The sequence below is a fragment of the Labrus bergylta genome, chromosome 2, assembly GCF_963930695.1.
Source record: "Labrus bergylta chromosome 2, fLabBer1.1, whole genome shotgun sequence".
Taxonomy (NCBI): Eukaryota; Metazoa; Chordata; class Actinopteri; order Labriformes; family Labridae; genus Labrus; species Labrus bergylta.
In genome coordinates this window covers 25,510,984-25,531,091 of record NC_089196.1, presented here as the reverse complement: position 1 = coordinate 25,531,091, position 20,108 = coordinate 25,510,984, and the positions used below count along the sequence as shown (strand labels likewise).

General features: G+C 42.4%; 1 protein-coding gene across 2 annotated transcripts in view; it reads left to right on the top strand.

Annotated features, from left to right (window-relative positions):
• Positions 1–20,108, top strand: part of aopep (aminopeptidase O (putative)) — an 83,534-nt gene that overhangs the window by 2,073 nt on the left and 61,353 nt on the right. The window contains exons 4-5 of one of the 2 annotated variants that reach the window (XM_065950070.1): positions 697–910; positions 1,414–1,535. In XM_065950070.1, coding sequence (XP_065806142.1) covers positions 697–910; positions 1,414–1,535 — 336 coding nt within the window. Of the gene's footprint in view, positions 1–693; positions 911–1,413; positions 1,536–20,108 lie in introns of both variants that reach the window. The other variant, XM_065950064.1, reaches the window with a different exon arrangement.

Genomic DNA, 20,108 nt, shown 5'->3' with positions numbered 1-20,108 from the left:
AAATGGCTCAGGTGAAGTTAGGGTGATGGATAGAGTGCGGAGCTCAATCTGCTTTTTATGACAAGTACATTACATTGTGCACTTTAAGTACACTGGGTTCAATACCCAGCAGAATTTAGCGTTGGAGAGCAAAATAAGTAAAGGGGACATTAAATTTAAAGAGGTACAGGATATGGAGTGAAGGCTGGGGCTTTAGAGAGGGCAGGGTTGCGCTGGGGTCTCCCTCGTCACTGGCCGGCAGGTTGGCAGGTCTGCCAGTGGTTTCCAGTAATCCTCCTCCCCTCATAGTTTTTCCTCCAGCAGCAGTCCAGCTGTAGCCTGCCGCTGGCCCCAGGAATCTCCCGCTACAAGGAAGGCCTTTATTTTCAGTGAGTGGCTGGAAGGAAACTTGGATGTGGCTCGAATCCTTTGGAACGGTCTTAATGCTGAGGATGGATTTAGTGCTGGATTTAGGATTTAGAATAAATGGGATAGCATGTCGGCACCTATATATTTTTGGGATCATTGTGGTTTGCCTTTGTGACGTATATATTCCATATAAACACTATTGTTGCCACTCTTCCAACAGACGGGCCTTATTTTGCCACATTTGGTCCTTTTTGATCCAAAACTACGTATTCCTTCAACGTGAACTTCATGAATTTGCCTTAATTAACCTTTAAGTAATCTTTTCTTCCCCGTTTTAATCTGCAGCAGAGGAGACCAACCCGCCCGCGCAGACTCTGCATTCTGTAGCTCTTCCCATGAGGATGAAGGGGTCTCTAAAACTGATTATTCAAGCATGGCGGATGACGGCATCTCTTGTTCCCATGGCGACTTCCCTTGCCGATTTACTGAGCAGTCGGCTCGGTCCCAGCGGTTGCTCCCACACCGTGTGTTTGGCCCCGAATGCTTGATGCACAATGCCCAGGTAGAGATTTGACAAACTGGGATATAAGCTAATTACATGTAAACGTTTAGATGAGACAGAGAGCATCAGTCAGTGTTTGTGTCATAACAACCGCTTACTTGGAAAAGTGTATTCTGATGAGGGCGTTTTAAAATGTATTTCATCTGCTTAAAGGGGAATTTCCAACTGTAATACCATTTGTTAGTACACATTCAAAAGCCTTTGCCTGTTCAGTCAGTCCTGATTTGATGACGCCTCTTAAATAAGTGGCAAAATATCTTCAAGAACTAAAAGAAATAGTGCCGCTGCTTTTGACTTCATCATCATCATCATCAACCTTTATTTAAGTTCTCGGAGAGCTCATTGAGGGTGAACCCTCATTTACAATGACGCCGAGAAAACGCACGTAAATACTTCATACTTGTAGAAATATACTGACCTGGAGCACATACTGCATAGTCAGTATAAACAAAAACAATCTAATTCAGGTAAACAGAAACAGTCATGGGTGTTTCTGTTTGCAGATGGTCCTCAACCTGTTGCCTCAATGTTTGGCTGCAGCCTATGCCGTTCTCGGGGTCCACCCTTTTCCTCGCCTTGATGTTCTCATCGTCCCAGCAGGTTTCTCCAGCCTGGGCATGGCCAGGTAAGAACAACTACAAATAAAATGTGTCTTTGTGTGTGTGTGTGTGTGTGTGTGTGTGTGAGTTAATAGGACAGAAAACACTTAACAGTGAAACGGCTTGTGAGGTAGATGACTTTAAGAGGCATCATGTTCAGCAGCTTACAAGGAGCACAAGCTGCACCTTTTAGGTTGATGTGACAAACAGTGATGAGCACCTTTTTAAGCAGATGCACTGCAAGTTAAAAAATCATTGGGAATATTGTAGCCTCCTGTTGAGCTTGTTTTGCAGTATCCCCTCCTTTTAGCTCTGCTTTTGTCTCCACCAACTGCTGAGAGAAATGTTTGGCTCTTCACTCTGAACCTCTCCAGTATGAAGGAAGATATTTTGTGTTTTTAATCATTTTAAGCAGATATATATTTGGACAATAATGAACAGAAAGCGAACAGAACGTCAAAGCTATTTTTAATGCTGCTGCTTTTTGTTTTGTTTTTCTGTGTTGCGTGATTAATGACACACTTCACTTTACAAAACCTCCCCTCTCTGTCTCAATCTTCTTTGTGGAGATCTTCGAATTCTTTAGTGAAAGATTCAAGGAGTAAAACCATAACTGTCTTTAAACTCTGTCCAGTCACTCGTCATCCCCGTCTTTCTCCAACATAACCGCTTTCAGCACAGGCCTGTGGGGCTAGTCTTCTGACCTGCTGGCATCTCTGTGCTGCTTATTAAAGGATGTGTTTCAGTCTTAAGTGAGTGTTGTGCATCTGAATGCTGCCACTATTGCATTTTCTTTAAAACAAACATCCCAAGCAGCACTCGATGGAAGGTAGTTGGCAAAAGAAGGATCTCAAGCCTCTCACTGGGCCTCTCATTAAACTCTTTTTTTCCACACTCTGTCCCAGCCTCTTTCATTGGCCCACCATTAACCTTCTACATTCATTACTTTTTACTTTTTCTGTTCCCTCCAAATCATCCATTTTCCAAAATGCGACACCTCCATTTACCTCAACCCATTTTCCAAATGCATCTCCTCCTCCTCTACCTGTTTTTCCATCCGAAACAAATCTCTACTTTTAAGCAGTTCCCATCAGCATCCTTTAACTTGTTCACAAGTTATAGTCATAGATTTGTTTTTACATTTTAGAAGGTAAAAGTCCCACAACGTTTTCCTGTTTTCTTCATCCCTTAATAGAAACGAAACACTGTTCTTTTTTCCTTTTCTATTCTCATCACTTCAAAGACCCCCAGACCCTTACCCCACAGCTTTCACTTTTTATAAGGAGGGCTAAACCTTTTCTTTGGATTAAAGCCATCAAAAATGTTCATTACTTGTTAACACCACCTGTTTCAAAACGATACAGTCGGTTATTTTATCAAAATATAGAGTACCCTAAAATACAGAGGCTTTAAAAAAAATACAAATCTTTTTTTTTTTTTAAATCAGCTGAGAGTGAAAGAGAGACAGCCCTCTCTCTGAGCATTGTTTCGGTACCAAATTCTTGCCAACATATTTGGGTAATTTAGATTGTGACAGCAGTTTGCCTCCATTTGTAATCTTGTAACTAAAAACTAGAGAACATGATTTTGGTTGCCAAGAACTTTTAACCATTTAAAAAAATATGGTACCCTACCCTGGGTAAAGTTTTACTCAATGGGTCAGTCAGTAGTTTGAGTGTTATTTATTTTTTATTTTATTTTCTACAAACAGGTTTCAGGAGGTCTGCAGACTCTCTGCTCCAAAGTACACCAGTGTGTATTTATGTATGTATATTTAGTGCAGTTTTAGTGGAGGTCTGGGGGCAGATGGATTGGTGCAAATCCAAGGGTTGACAGATTCACTGTCCTACGCTCTGTAGATAATTCTGCTCTGTGTGTGTCTTTGTTCTCTCTTCAAACCCACCCTGTCCTCCTCTTTAGCTCCTTCACCCTTCACTTCCTCTCCATATGTATCCCCCCTTTGGTGGCTCTTTTCTCTTTTCTTACTATCCTTAAACTAGTGTGCTGTTTCTGTCAGTTCTTTTTGCGTCTCATTTTTCTCTTTCGTCTACTAACTTTCTCTCTTTGCCCTCGTAATATCCCTAAATCCTCAAGCCCCTTGTGTTTGCCTTTCTTCTCTGTCCTCTCCACTTCTTTGTGTGGTCAATCACTCCTCAGCCTGGCCTTGAGCGTTCTACAATAGTGATAGTTTCTCTGAAAATCAAGTTTTATATTTTGTCTGCAATGAAGCCCTTTTAGCTATCATATTGCATGGCTGTAGAGATGACTGAAAGTCAGCCGGCAGCCATATGAAGAAAGTTAAAATTGGAAATTGACACAAAACAAAGACCGTCAATGACCTTTTTTAAAATTGTGTTGATAGAGTAAACTGATTAGGGTGGTCTGTGAATGCTGTCCCAGTGTCTGCGGTCTGCAACCACAGCCTCTCTTTCTCTCACTCTGCCTTTTTCCTCTCTCCCCCGGCGGCCTCCCTGGAGAAAAGTGCCCCAGACAGGATATGAGCTCAGCCCTGAATGTATATTCAGCGTGAATTTCTGACGCTGAAGCCAAAAGTGGTCTTAATCAGAGATATGTTTAAGGACAGAGATCGACAAGAGGGTGGCAGTCTGGATTTAGTTCATAACTCTGCATACTTATTTTGACTGCGTTGCCCAAAATAGAGAGTGCTCCTTTGATCTTTCTCCCTCATCTTGTGAAAATCTGTCTCCCTGCTGTATTTATTTTGAATGCGCATCAAGTGCGAACACAGAGGCTGTTCGGCTGTGGCTGATGTCTGACGGGTGTTTTCTTTCCCTTACGAGGATAGCTCCCAGCTTCTTATCCCTCTTGCCCCGGCTGCTTTGACTCCAGTTAGCTGACGATGACAGAGAGGAGATTTAGAGCCTTCATTAAGCTTCAGACATCACCTGCACCAACTCGCTATAAAACTCTGCATGGGATTCAACCCAATGTCAACTCTCAGTGCGGGTGGTTTCGGTCCTGCATGCTTCTGCTCTTAACCACAGAGTTTGTGCCACGGGAGGGCGGCGAGGTCAACCAGAATTGGAAGCGTAGATTGAGATGGAGATGAGAGGCAGTCGAAGAGGGTAACTGCTGGGTTCATGACAGGCCAGCAGACCCCAAGGATGTGGGAGAGGATGTGTGGATTATTCCCAGCAACAAAAGCCATTAGTCCCTGGACGGACTTCAGAGAATGGCGCTATTTAATCTGGAGATTGGGAGGTATGTGGGCCCCAGTGCTTGGGACCAGGCCAAGCGCAGTTTTTGTGCAGTGTCTCAGTGGAAACAGCAGGAGTGGAGGGGGAGCTGTGGCAAGGAGGCAGGAAGCTGTTGTAGTGTGATACAGCGGAGGGAGGGCGGGAGGGCGGGAGGGAGGGCGGGAGGGCAGAGGCAAAAACAGGGGAGGATTCACAGCGGCGTGAAGTTTTTGTACCAAGATACGAGCAGGGAGGGCAGGAAACTGAAGATTAAGGAGTCAAGTAAGGGCAGGTCTGCATTCAAGGGCTGTGCCGCCTACACTGTGCACCCACAGGGCTTTCTGACTCACACACACGGATTGATGATGAAGCCAGTCAGCAGTTTATAGGATTTCACAAAATCAATTTTAGTTTATTTTGTATAATAATGACGGCATCAAGATGTCATATTTTAACATAATCCTTTTGTCCGACTGAAATCCAAGTTATCAACAGATGCACATTAGCCTGCAGTGTTTGGCTGTACAAAACAAACAATGTTATTCTTTATTATTGTCCCCCCTGTTCACTTTTGTACTGCCATTCTGTTTTGTTCTGTTTTCACTGAAAACCTGTCTAAGGCAGGGAAATGTAGAAACACTGCTGTGTCCACACTGTTAGTTCAACTTGTCAGACAACCAGGAGTAGATCAGTAGATCAGTAGACAGGAAGACAAATACAGTGTGGTTGAACATTGATAGAGAGTATATGGATGAGTGAGGAAGATTGTGTCTGCGACATAAGAAAACCAACAAGGTAGAAAGAGTTGCTATCAGTGAGCACGGATGGGGAGTCCCTAAAATGTACTTCTGTTTCTAAAGCCTTTTTCACACATGCACTCCTGAAAATGTCAAACAAATTCAGGAAAGGCTGTCCCTAAAATCTTTGAGTTACTCTTTCACACATCACTCAAAGTGGGAGATTCTACCTCTCAGATGGTAGTGGAGGGGGGGGGGGGGGGGGCTCAGGAGGTGAGACGTGATGTAAAAAGATGGCGCGGATGAAGCAAAAGATTCAGACGCGATAATTTTTTCCCTTTATGTCAATGCTACTTGTAATATCAAAGCTTGGTCTAAAGGCGACCGGACTTGGAAGAAGGCACTTCACCGCTCCTCTGAAAGCCTTCACTGAAGTGACTAAACAAGCCTTTCTGAGGAAGATGTGAAGATCTTGAACCAAGCCCAGTTGCCTTTGGATCAAGCTTCGAATAAACCATGACCTCGATGACTAAGAACTTTCACAGATGCTGCTTGTAATTGAACTTATCTCAGTGAATGAGTGGGAAAAGAACACAATGGCGATCAGAAAAGGGAATGAAACAGTTACATGACGATTGCACCAGTTGACCCACTGGTCTGATGTAAATATCCTCACCCATGCCCCCCTACTTGTTGTAACGTTTCCTTGATATTTCCTGCACGGCACTGCATCAGTTACCGCAACTTCTTTAGAAAACTTTACGAGGGGTGGATTCAGTTTGGGAATTTTTCAGGAGAGCATTGCGTGGGTAAAAACTCACAAGCTAAGCACAGGGGGCGCCGGTACAGTATGTGCGCCCAATGTACAGAGGGTGTAGTCCTCCAAGCTGGCTGTCCTGGTTCAAATCCTTCCCCACTCTCTCTCTCCCCACCTTCTGATTCTATCCATTGTCCTATCTCAAATTAAAGAGTAAAAAGCCCAAAATTAAATCTTAAAAAAAACAAACGCTAACCATTTCTCCAGAAAGTTTGAAGGACACATTGGAAACCAAAACCAAAGCGCTTGTGATTTATATTTGTTTTTGTTTGTTCATACAATTACGCCCCACTGCCTTAGCTCATAATATTTTTTCTTTCTTTGATTTTCATTTGGATGTGTAATCTCATCACATCAAAAAAAACCCACGTCATTTGGTTCCGACTGGGAGTGACAGGAAGGGCACGGCATTTCCTCCCGCTCTTTTAAGCCCCAGTCTGTGTGTCCCAAAAGTACCGGCTAATCAGAGATCCCTGTATTTGCATCGTGCCCAAATGAAGACATGACTTCTGATCCTGGAGAGAGCGGTGCTTTCCCTGTGTTTGGTTGAGAAATGACACATACACACACACACACACACACACACACACACACACACACACACACTCGTTGAAAGGGGTCTTTTTTAGCAGTGTGGGTGATGTGGGTTTTGTTTTGCTTCACTGTAGACAGGCAGATTCCTGTGCTTGTGTTAGTATGAATGCGACTATTGTTCAAATAATAGTGTAAGGATGTGTATTTAGTGTGCCGGGATGACGTCAGAGGAATGCTACACGGATCAGATGTCATTGCCTGTTGTTGTCTCTTTCTCTTGTGGGTGAAATTAACACATTTTTGAAAGTTGCAGTAACACGTTTTTGACATTGGGATTGTCCCTAATCATAGCTTCAGCTCAGCCATATCAAAGGCTTTAGTTTGTTGTTTTTGTTTTTTTCTTTTGTGGGAGTTTTTTTGTGGCAGGGGAAAGGAGGGCCGCCCCACGTCGCTTGATGGCGGACTCTGATTACCCCACACACACACGCACACACACGCACGTACTTAAACATATGAGAGTCTTTCAGCACGTCTCATTGCACTTTTATTACCAGCTTCCTTGATGATTGCTGTTTTTCTTAGCAGAATAACACAAACACATTGCACAAACACACTTCTTGAAAACACTGTTTATTGCCCAAACTGTTTTTTTTCACAGGCCGCTCCTCAAAGGAGGGACTGCCTGAAGAAATATGGAGAAAAAGGATCAAGTAGTAAACCTGCTAGTTCCTTTTCCAGTGCGGCTAAACTAGGCAGCCATATAACTGTCACAGGTACTAGGTCAAAATTATGACTGGTGTATACCTCTTGACCTCTCTAAGTGGCACTGGAGGATTTTCAGGCTGACTTCAGTTCACTGCATTGTTTGTTTATGGGCTAGCAGGAAGTTACACCGGTCATAGTTCCCTGTTGGGAGGAAGTCGGGAGCTGGAGTGCCGGGGGGAGTCAGTACCATGCAGGATAATCCCCCCGCTGCCCTGGAGCGCTTTAGTGTACCATCTGAGCTTTTTTCATCTTTTTTTTTTATAGGACCAGACCAACAGTTTTATATGGTTCAAACTATTAAAATCCCTGAGCCTTCAAATTACTGCCAACCATTTCCCAAAGAATAACACTAGCTTAAAATGTGATCTCCTGTTTCTTTACTCACACTTGGTTTCATTATTTTCACTCCTGTGAAATTCTGATTCCATTAAGTAATTCTTGGAAGAAAGCTCTTTTTCTCAGGCTTCAATTATAACTGCAACATTTTAATTCAAGAAACTCCTGAAATTGTTTATGGAGGTCTTAATATTTGCAAGTTGATTATCTTGATGTACCAAAATAAGAAGAAACGAATAGTTCTCTGCAGTTTAAATTAAATTTGCATTTGTACAAAGTGATGAGAAATAACCCGGGGATGAATCATGGAACAGCATTTAAAAAGACAAAGCTGGTCGTTAAGGAAATATTGTTGAGTATAAGGAAAGGCATTGCTTGTAACCATCTTTAAATGGTAAGTGAATAACATTTAATAACAGACTACAAAATGCAAATGAAAAAGATGAGATTTTAATCTTTACCTGCTCCTGTTTTCCAAAATGAGTCTCCCTGTTCTTTGCCTCATTGGCCATGAATCCTCATCACTTTGCACCCTTACTGAATTGCACCTCCTGCCTCTTTGCTGACCTGTATCGCCCCTTTTCTTCTCTGTCCCTCCTTACCACTTTACTTTCCCAGTCCTCCCACAGCTCATCCTCCCCTCTTCCTTCAGACGTCTCGGTGGATTTCTTGCCTTTCTGCTCTCCTTGCCGGTTTGATCTATGCAGTAACCCTAGAAGTGTGCGACACAGACCTGCTCTTTCAGGAAGCAAATAAGGGGTTCACGGCGGGGCAGGTGTTATGTGGGGGGTCGTATTTTTTTGGCACAGGAGACAGCTGTTAATCAAATAGTCAAGGATGAGGTGTTTCTTTCTTCCCACCTTGAGTGGATCTCCCGTTTTCTTCTGTAGCCACACAAAAGAGCCTGCCGAGTTGAAAAGGCAGCTCTGCATGCCTGCACCTGGACACAGGGCGAGGGAGGGTCCTGTGCACACTTTTAAAAAGATTGCAAGTCGTTAAGATTTTGAGGTGAGCTTTATTACTCTTTCTCTGCTGAACACACAGGGGACAGCTGTGGGCCCCCAAAATGTTCGCCTCTACTATCCATCTCTCAGGCCTCCTACTTTCTTTTCTTGTCAGACCTTCCTCTGTGCTCTTAATGAAGATAACAGGGTCCAGTTAAGAAAAGTGTTTTGTTATTGCAGGGACATTCCTCTCCAGTTATCTTGGGCCTCTCAACTTCCCTTTCTCTATCGGCAGTATAGGTTTACCTGTTCTCTTACAGTGACTTCTCACAGCTGAAGGAGACACCTTTTCACCCTTTCACTGTAACACAAGAGGGATACAGGGCCGGTGCATCTGTCTTTAAGTGATACTGTATATGCGATGACACAAATGTACTTCATGATGTTTAAGATGCTATTCTTCTGACACTCTGACCCAACTACAGGATCTGAAATGATTCATCTTTCATTGTATAAAATACCCCACACCGCTCAGTTTTCAATCAAGTATCCGTATCTTGTTGGTTGATAACATTAGTACGTTAATCATTCATTTACAGTGGAAAAAAAAAGAAGAATTCCTCGCTTGAAAAAAATGTAGAAATTCTTAAGGATTTCAGGAGGACTGCCCCTGCAACCTCCTGATCTGGTTGTTCACCCTTGCATCTCACAGTGGGAGACTATCCCTGTCAGACGGGAGGGGGGGCGGGAGGTCTCCTGAGGTAAGACGTGATGAAAAAAGAATGACAAATCAGTGGGGGACGATGCAACAGAGTCTGCAATATGACGCTTTTATGAGAATATTTGCCCTACTATCAATACTTTTTGTAGTTCGACAGAATCAGAATATCAACAAAAGAGGGGAGAATAACACACTGGTGAAGAGTAAACATAGTGGAGCAGTTTAACATGTGCATCATACAGATACATTATAGAGATAGTGTGCATACTGTACATTCTATGGAAGTGCACCCATTGCAAGGAATAAACAAGATGTAAGACGAGATGTAAAAACGATGCTGCAGAAATCCAAGATGTCTTACAAAGCGACAGAGTCTGCCACTGTATTTGCTTTAATATCAATGCATGGTGTAATTGGATATATTCAAGGTATCAGTGAACGAGTGGAAAAGATGCACGGCGTCATCACTGCAGTTCCACCTTAACTTCTAGGGGGCTTGCAAAAGAAGTCTAGTTAAAGTCTGGGTGAAAGATTAGCCTGTCTGCATTACCACATGCTGCTCAAGTTTAGGTTTTAATGTGTAAACAGTAAACACCATAAAAGATTTTGAGCTTGTCTTTGTAGCGTGGTTTAATACAACCCATTTACATGTTTCCTCCCACACCCCATAATTTTGTGTTCAACACAAACAAAACTCAACTTAGAAGGTTATACATTAAGTTGTGAATAATTCAGAACCAGTGTATGCAGCATGAAAGTTTTTGAATTTGATATCTATGAATCCCTGCTTGGATTTATCTGCAGCGTTCCTCAAAATGATTCCTGCTGTTAATGTTCTGTTGTATTCCCAAGTGTCAGATATGCCAACATTGTAACCAGCAGTTGTTGTGAGTGATGGTGCTTATAGCTTTGAACTGCTCTAAGATGTGAACCTGCTGGCAACAGCTGGCATATAGAAGTACATTTAACTGTAACACAGACACACTGTGCCATAACTCTGGATTAAAGGCTGTGGCAAGACAGGCCTGTCACTGCTCACCCATTCTACTAACTAATGGATGAGTCCACAGGACCCATTCCCTCAGGTGATAGATGGGTCCATTGTACAGCGTAGGGTTCGCTGCTGTGGCTCTTGGTGTGCATCCTGGGGCGTGTGTGTGAGAGTGGAACCTGGAAGCTGGGGTAATTTCATTTGTCTGTGCAAAGCCAGACAGCTTAATGTCCATGGGACCCCAGTGCTGAACCGGCCAAAATGAGATATTTGGAACAAAGTGCTGTGAAATGCTCGGTGGTAATGCTTCCAATGTCTGGGTTTGCTTTTAGCCTTAGGGAGAGAGCTGTACTCCAAGCCGGTCAACCGGCTTTTGCAATTGGCTGGTTTAGCCCTGCCACTGGAGGGGGTTAGTGCATGGCAGTGTGTGTTTGTCTGTCCTTTCGTTGTTGGTCAATCGACAAATTTGGTCCAGGCTAACATTTCCTATATTTGAATAAACTTTAATAATAAAAAAAAACGTTATCATATAGCACCTTTCATAAAATAAATAAATAAAATAAATGTATATAAAACATAATAAAACCAAGCAAGCAAATGAGTATCAGAACATAACAGCATATTTCCATTCTGGCGTTTGTTTTCTAACAACAAAAAAATAATAGGAGAAGCAAAAACAAAGGAATGCATTAACAAATAAACTTTTAAAAGATAAGAATAAAACCGACTGTAGGTCAAAAGTATTGATGCGTAAGTTTGTACCTCTTACAGACTTCCATAATTTTGTTAAAAAAAAAAAAAAGGCTGAGCTGTGTATTTTCCTTTTTGTTTGATGGATTAGTATTTAAAAATCACACTTGCAGTTGATCAATTGTGAGAAGCAGTGACGAATTGTAAAACAGCGAATAATTAGTAATTCAGGCTGGTCCCAAAACATCAAGAGCCTTGTTAACAAGTAACTCTAAAATCAATCCTTAAAGACACTAGGAGCCAGTGCAGGTTAGCTGATACTGGGCTGATTTGTTCCATTTTTCTTGTTCTTGTTGAAAACCTGGAGGCAGAGTCATTTTGAGATTCATGGATGTACAAGTATTTTTGAATCTTGTTGGAACATAAACTGCTAAAATGTGCTTTATTTCTCAAATTAAAGAAGCTACCTTTGTCACCAACTTTATGTGGGATAATACCCAGGCTTGTGACCTTTGATCTTACCTGTATGGCAAAACTGACATATTAGGAATGGGTTCTCTTGGATCAACTAATGAAATATTTGTTTTGTGATTATTTTAAGAAAGTTTGTCTTCAGCTACTTATTTACTAGGGCCAAACCAGTTGTTAAATGGCAGTCCGTTTGGTCACCATTTGGATACACAGGAGTATTTAGCTGTGTCATCATCATTACTGGGAAAATTAAGCTTAAGTTCTCTGGTAACCCTATGGAAGTTTGTATAATGAAAAAGCAGAGGACTAAGGAAGGTTCCCTGTGCAACACCAAAAGGTATCTCATACCTCCCTGATTTATGATCTCCCATACTTACCTTTCACTAACATAACACTACTGAATGGATTGATGTATATTTTCTGCAGACATGAATGCACAGTCAGATGATACATACTCATGACTTGGCTGATTTTCTTTAGATAAAGCTCTGCTAGAAATTTTGAGTTTTTATTTTTACTTTGGGGCATTTAAACATCTTCTGTATTGATGGCACATATTTTGTACAGATGTTTATGGTTTCTAGAGGATGAATCTTTCTGATGTTGGCAAAGAACTATTTATCTAGTGCCAAATAAACTAGTGTGTTTTCAAGTGAAATAAATCAATAACTATTGGATGTATTGCTTACAATTTGCTACACATCTTAATGTCCCTCTCAGCACGGTAATTCACTTATTTTTGTTTCTTTAAAATAAAGGTTGTTGCAGTGCGATTTGGGCTTCAGGCCACATTGAGCCTGAGAAACTACAAGGAGACAGACTTACACATTGTTGGTTTTTCAGGGCATTGGCAGACAGTCACAGATCATCTTCAGTCCAATCGGTTGGTCTACATTCCTCTGCATGTGTACATACATGTTGATTGTTCTTGTACCTTGTTACAGTACTTGTCAAGTGACAATCACTGTATACATTTTTCCCAGCACTTATATACTTTGTGTGTGGGTTGCAGCAAATGTATTTACATCAAACACTTTTAACGCACAATACATTCATCAGCTGAAGGTCTCTGTCTGACAGGTAGGCAGTCTGGCCAGGTGGCAGCCTGAAGCGTCTGTAGAAGAAACAGCTCTGCTCACTAGCTAATTTCACTTCGATCTCTCCTTCATCTATCTTTCCATTCTGTCAAACTCTTTTTATATAGCCCTGCAGTACTGAGCGGCCTCACTTTCCATCTCTTCACTGTCTTATTCCCTCATGTTACGTAAGAGAGAAAAAATTAGTCTATTCATTACCCAAAAGGCAAGAAAATATCTCAAATTATAATCATGTGAAATAGATTTGTCTGTTCCTTTTCATGACGACGGCAGAGGAGGCAAAAGAGGCTTCTGAGTGCTGTGTGATGATTGATATGTCTACAGTGATACAGGAATGTGGTTAATGTCACATAAATAACATGTCGACACCACCCTATTGGCAGATAGACAGACGCTTGTTGTAGCCAGGTGATACTGCACTAGTGCTTTTTGAAACGCTCTGTACACCAATCTCAATAGACACATACAGGATTGTATAGGATTCTTAAACTTTGATACAGGAGTAATTTGGTAGTGAAATGTTGGTTGTTTTCACACTTGGATCATTTGGATACATTTTTCTGAAGCAAGGGCGCGTGTCCAACTTGGCCCAGTTTGTTTGGACACATGTGAACACATCATTCACACTCTGATGCAGAACCAAACAAGCGAGCCAAGATCGCCTAGAATAGACGGTGTCGGCTCACTTCCTATTGAAAACTGGAGCGGTTCGTTTGCAGTTAGAAAGCAATCAGTACAGCAATCAGAACAAATAGCCTTACTCGCTGACTCATCACACTCCAGTAGTAATCGTAGTGTAAGCAGCAGCCACAGTAGTAGTTGTGGTAAAATGCAGTAATAGGCCATTTTGATTACAACTGATAATCCAACTAAAAATCACGATAGGCTAACGTTAATCACTGCCTCCATCAAATTCAACATCAGCAGAGCATCACAGCACTCAACAACAGTGTCAGAGTTTTCTCTGCCGACACTGCTAACAGGTGTTATTGTTAAATAAGGACACTTTCAGGTTCCTGGGATCCACAATCTCCCGGTACCTGAAGTGGGGCCCTGCCCTCCATCCAGGTCTTGTACCAGTCAGGAAACAGCAGGAGTACTTGCGAAATACTTTTTTATTTTTCATTATTAATCAAACTGAACTCATAAGTTATGTATTTAGTACGCATGGCATTTGTTTAGCTACGCAGTGGGGAATGGTGGCTGTGACGTAATGGCAGCCCTGCGTTTGTGTGCTTTGGCCCACTTAACAATATTGCTGTGTTGACACAAAACGACCCGAGGGAAAAATGAAGCAATGTATCGTTTTATCATCTGAATCGTGGGGGAAAAAAAAAAGTTTAAGGTGTGAAAACAAACCTGTAGTGTCTGTACGTAGGTATTCGTGTCAACATATTTTTATACTGCCACCTTCTGCTTGTTCAGGAGGAATCTTGGAGGAGGATCCTGACATTTAGTCTTCAGTATTTAATTTACCAGTAAAAAAAAACCTCATCAAGATTTAAAATCTCCTTTTCAGGAGTGTCCTGGCCAAGACAGGCAGCAGCACAATTCACAGAGTTTCAGAACAGCCATACATACAAACAGAGTACAAGATACATAATTATAAAACATTAAATGACACAAAATAACAAATATGCAAATATTTGTCAAGATCTCCCACAATCATAAATATATCAGGCAGAACATCTACAGCCAGATGTGTCTGCCCCCTAGTCTTTGAATACCCTCTTTAAAGATGTCCACACATGCGTTCAGTCAGTCAGTTTACCTTATTCCAATGAAGCATGTGTTTTGACATATTCACACACATCAAGAAAAGAGCAAAGAACAACATACTGGTCAGTCAGTCAGTCAGTCAGTCAATCAATCAACCATTATTTGTATAGCGCCAATTCATAACAAGTGTTACTGAGACGCTTTAAGAAAATGTGGGAGATATGCAGTAAGAATTTCTCCTTTGTATTCCTCACGTTCCTGTTGTCCACACTTCCTTGCCGCTGATGCAAAGGTCGGAGCAGGCCGTGCATGAACGAGGACGGCGGTGGTGGATGGGACGACACAGTCTGAAGGTGGAGGCTGGTCGTCGGGCGGTGGTTGTGGGACGACAAAGTCCGATAGTGGTGGCTGGGCGTCAGGGACATCGGGGTGAACAAAAACAACATAATGAGGCAGTTTCATTACGCGCACCGAGATCGTACCGGTTGAACGCTGTTCACCATAAAACTTACCTTGAAGACCTTAATAGACACACAAGTGTCTGCACTGTTTTAAATGTGTGCTCCAGCATCCTGCAGACACACAGACCCACACTAAGACACACAAGGAACATTCCTCTGGCATGACATCAGTTGTTGGACTCTTTTCTAAACAAGGAACAAACTGCACTGTAGATTGTTTTAGTCTTAAGAGAGGATGGATCAGACATCTGCTATCACTTCCCAGCTGATACTGATTCAAGACTCGTTGAAAGTATGAGTGGGGTTTGTGTCTGCTTGTGCATGTCTGTGCCTGTGATTTTCTGCTGCTTTGTGAGGATACTCTGTAAGCTTGAGTCTTCTGTACATCTCTGTGTATGTCTATAAGCATTTTTAACCTCATTAGGTTGTGACCTACATGGATCCCATCAGTGTGAAACAAAGCTGACCTACTCAGAGCCAGCTGTGTATATATGCATGAGTAAGCTCTCAAGATTAAGCACTTGAAAACAGCTAGAAACTGCAGTCTAACCTTGAAACCTGCCACTTACTTCTCATGTGCCGGCACTACAAAGTCTCATTTTCTCCAGACTGGAGCGGCAGGAGTCGCCTTCTTGTTCCCTGTGACCTCTGATATCTTTTCTGCCATTTATTTTCAGGCTCTGATGCGATGCAGTGTATGTGGGTGGGGTGTCTCTCTGGGGGCCCCGGTCTGGCCCCCCTTCATGTGATCAGGCCCTACATGGAGTGGCATTTGGCCTGGCCCTGCGGGGCCCCGTCTGGGAGCAGAGAGCTGATCTGCAGCCAGCCTGGAATGCCAGACATTTGAAGTCAGACTTGTTAAAAAAGAACGAAGGGTGGTAGGAGTTTGGTCAAATAGGCCCCTGTGTCTAAAATAGCCCACAGACTTTGTCCGAGAGGGAGGGAAAGGAGACAAAGCTGTTTCCCGTAAGCTGACATTAGGAAAGGCCAGCCCTCCAACCTTCGCTTGAATAGTAAAGAATAGACAAAGTTATAAGTTGTTGTCTTTTGTATGGCTTTGTGTCTCCTTACCTGTCTGTCATGGTGTCTTAACAGTGCTTGTCTGCTTGTTTCTGTTGGGGTATTCAGTTATGTGTACAATGTGTGAAATGTCTGTGTCACACCGGTTCAGCAGTTCAACAGTTATCGCACCAGGGAGATTGATGCTGCACTTGGGGAAAAAGAAAAACTCATGACATGGTGAAAGACAGGAGTCTGATTTTTCCCTTTCCTTACCCTTTGGTTTTCTCATTCTCCTTCCATAAATATCCTCTTTACCAGATAATCTTTTTGTTTATTTTCTGCATTCCCTTTTCTATATGTACTGATATTTTTCCAAATCTTGCTCTCCATCTTGTCGTATCGCTGCCTCTTTATGCTCCCGCTCTTACTCTCTCATTTACTCACACAGTGCACACTTGGCTCTCATCATCTTTTTTTTCCTCGTCCCTCCGTCTCATGGGGCTGTTTTACTGGTGTCCCAGCTATGTGCTTAGCCGGGCTATGGATGTCAATTACAGGACTATGATATGGCCCCTGCTGCATTATGCATAGAAGTGTCCCGCTGGGGAAAAAATGGCCTACAGCCAGGAACAATGGATGGAGAGATGGAGGGATGAATAATGGATGGAGAAATGGAGGAATGAGACACTATTGCAATCTGTATCGCGCCCAAATTGAAGACTTTCCTGGCACACACCTCTGAAGCGCCGAGACAGGTCACCCTGGGTGACTCAGAGTGGTGAGGTTGTCGTGTGAGAAAGCACAGGGGGGATTTAATCAGTCTTTCATTTCGTGCGTTAAGACTCAATGGGGTACCACCATCAGAAAGGTCACCTAAGGTCATATCTGTTATTCTGTATGCAGACAGTCTTGCATCGGGATCCCTCTTGTTTATTGCCTTCTGGATACAAATTAAAGCACTGTTTGTCAGAGTTAATTTCTGCATAATGTTCTACTAAAAATAACACATGAAAGCAATCAAGAACAGGGAATATAATTAACAGTAGAGTCTGGAATTTGTGTTTGGCATCCAATTTAATGTCAAACACAGTTAATCCATTTCTCAAATCTATTTAGAAGAACATGACTTAAAAAAAAAAAAGAAGAGCAGACAGTTAATCTTTAGTACAACCAAAGGGCAATTTGTTACACAGCTTGCAATTAATTAAAAATCCGTCTGAGATCACAAACATCAAAACAACAACACGAGAAAGGGCCAGCTTACAAGAATCTACTTTCTCTAAGGGGTCAGTGACAGAGCTGAAACCAAACATCCCATCATTAAGCATCATGCAAACTTCAAATGTCAGAAAGTGTTATGTATATTGACAAGAGGATACAGACAACAACAAAACAAGACTTTGGACTATTTATTGGTGTACTTTGGTGGGATAAATTGATGATCCTATTCTGTCACCTGGAGAAGAATCTTAACAACAAAATGCAGCGTATCATTTATTCAGATAATCAAACAAATGAGTTTTTATCTTAATTGATGTATCATGCACAGTCAGAGTATAAAAATAAAAACAAACCATGGCGTGTGGGTTTGGTGTTCGGTGAGAGCTGGGAGGATGACTCTGGGACGCCTGAGTAGCTGTCCAGCTTTCAAGAGGTGTCGTGGGACAAACTGAACAAAACCACTGGTGAAGGGATGTTCCCACTTTACGATGTCCTTGCACTTGCTGCCCATCCGTCTGCACAGTTCAGTTGGGGAGCCAGTAGAGGTCATGTAGAATGGTAGGTATTGATGGGTGTTGTCACTACTTGGCTAGCTTGTTTGTATAAATGAGGCCTGGGTCTGTTGAAGGTGGTGAGGCTGTTCGGAGACTAAGGGCCATGTGTTAGGGTATGTAACTTATCAGTAGGACATAAGGGCATAATTGGGATGAGGGGTTTCTTCACTGATACTGTTTGTATTCCTTGCGTTCCTGTTCCTTTCCACACTTCCTTTGCCGCGGAGGTTGGAGCAGGCCGTGCATGAATGAGGACGGCGGTGGTTTTTGGAGGACGGCGCAGTCCGATGGTGGAGGCTGGGCGTCAGGGACATCCAGATCACCTCGCTGAAGCTAATGGGGATCCAAATAAAACAAACAAACAAACCTCGCTGAAGGTTCAAAGGACTACAAATGATAATTTAGATTGAATATTTTAAAATTAATCTGGACCCTATATTTTAAGGCAGATGTCGACATTGTACAAATATGTCAGTCAGTGTATTTGTGCAAGTAACACAATGTGCACTAATTTGCTTGCAATTTTTTGAATGAAAAATAAGAAACTACTCAACATTGGGTGTCTAGGACTTTTATTTTTGTTGCTGTGGTGTTGAAATACGTGTTGATATTGTTAAGTTGTTAACATTATCGCACTGAATTGGAGTTTAATGTTCTTGTTACATGATGACACGACGGACGATAATTTGTCAACACATTTTCTGAAAGTTTCGTTTTTATTTCTAAACGCTTGATTGATTGTAATTGTCAGTTTAATCAGCAGCTGTAGTTGTACGCTAAGTGACTGTTGCTAATTTTGCGAGGAGAAGAACAGAGCATGTTCTGCAATTAAGGCAGTTCTTCCTCTTACATAGTAATAATGTCCACCACTCAAAAACAGAACAGAAACCGTTTTTTTTTTTTTTTTTTTGGCAGTCGAAGGAAATACATTCATCTCCACAGCTAACCATAGATTCAGATGAAAGGTGTCTGCAGGTGCTACATATGCATGAACATTTCTGAGAGTTTTCTGTTGCCATGACGGGTCCCTGATGTCAGCTAATGTCAGTCAGTGTATCAGTGAGTGTGAAAGATGCTGTTGTTTTTCATTCCCTCCATGGTGGGATGACACTATTTGTCACTGTAGTGATGGATTCCGCATCCCTCAGAGGAGCATGTGCAAACGCCGTCTCTGAAAGGCTGTCTTTGTGTTTCACACTCGCTCGCACAAACACACACATAACGCACTGCTGGAGATGACAACAAAGGCGTGCTTATCCAATTGTAGGGGAATAAGATTAGGCTACAAAGAAACTCATAAGGCTAATGTTAGCATCTCCTGCTCCAGTGAGGCCCTTTGTTTGTGTAATCAGGAAAAACATGGGATTAGATTTGAGATGCTGTCTCGGAAATGATGCCCATAAGACCCCCATTGTGTGATGTTGACATGTTCCTAAATAGCACACCGAGATGCCCTGCCCTGTATCTGATAAAACACTCCGCGGGGAAATAAAACATAGTTGTGCTGTCCAGACATCCAATTTTGTTTGCCTGCAAAATAGCCTGTGTGGAAGACCCTGACCTAACCCGTGTCTTCAGTCAGTGTTTTCCTTTATAATTGACTCATCACTATAATTAGATTATGGTGGAGGCTAAACATAATTTTCATCTGGTGTTTCAAGATGCGTATCTTTCTTAGATGACATCAGCTCATATTACAACTCCCTATTATTTCTCAATAGCAGCATCATCCGGTCTATTTGTTGCTGCGGGATTGGACTGTGAGTGTGCAGGTGAAGTAATTACAGCTAACTGTGCCTGAGCAGTTACAAGACGGACCGCTGTTAATGTTTTAATAAGGAGAAACACATGTCGCTTCCATATTCCCAGTTAGACACACGGAGGCAGAATGGTGGGGCAAAGCTGACCCCCCCCCCCCTTTTTCCCCCCATGATTGGCGCACTGGAGGTAGAAACAGAGGTTTAACAGAGGGGAGAACGTGTTGATGTGTCACATCTGCTGTGTGTGTGTGTGTGTGTGTGTGTGTGTGTGTGTGTGTGTGTGCGTGCATGTCTGAGTGGATCTGTGTTTGAACCACCTGCTGTGTGTTTACATGCCGTGCCTCTTGTGCTTCTGCGTTGCTGTAACACCATGTCAAATCGTACACTTGGACACCATCTTACACCGTTGCGGATGCAGTGTTTACGTAGAAAGTCGTAATGGTGGCAGAAGTTGCACAGAACTGCACTGTTGTGGGATTGAAATGTGTTCAGGGCTGCTGCATCATGCTGTTTATTGCTACCCCATGGTCTCATGTCTTAAACATGTTTGCCAAAGTAGTCCAGTTGTTGTTGCCCTTTGAC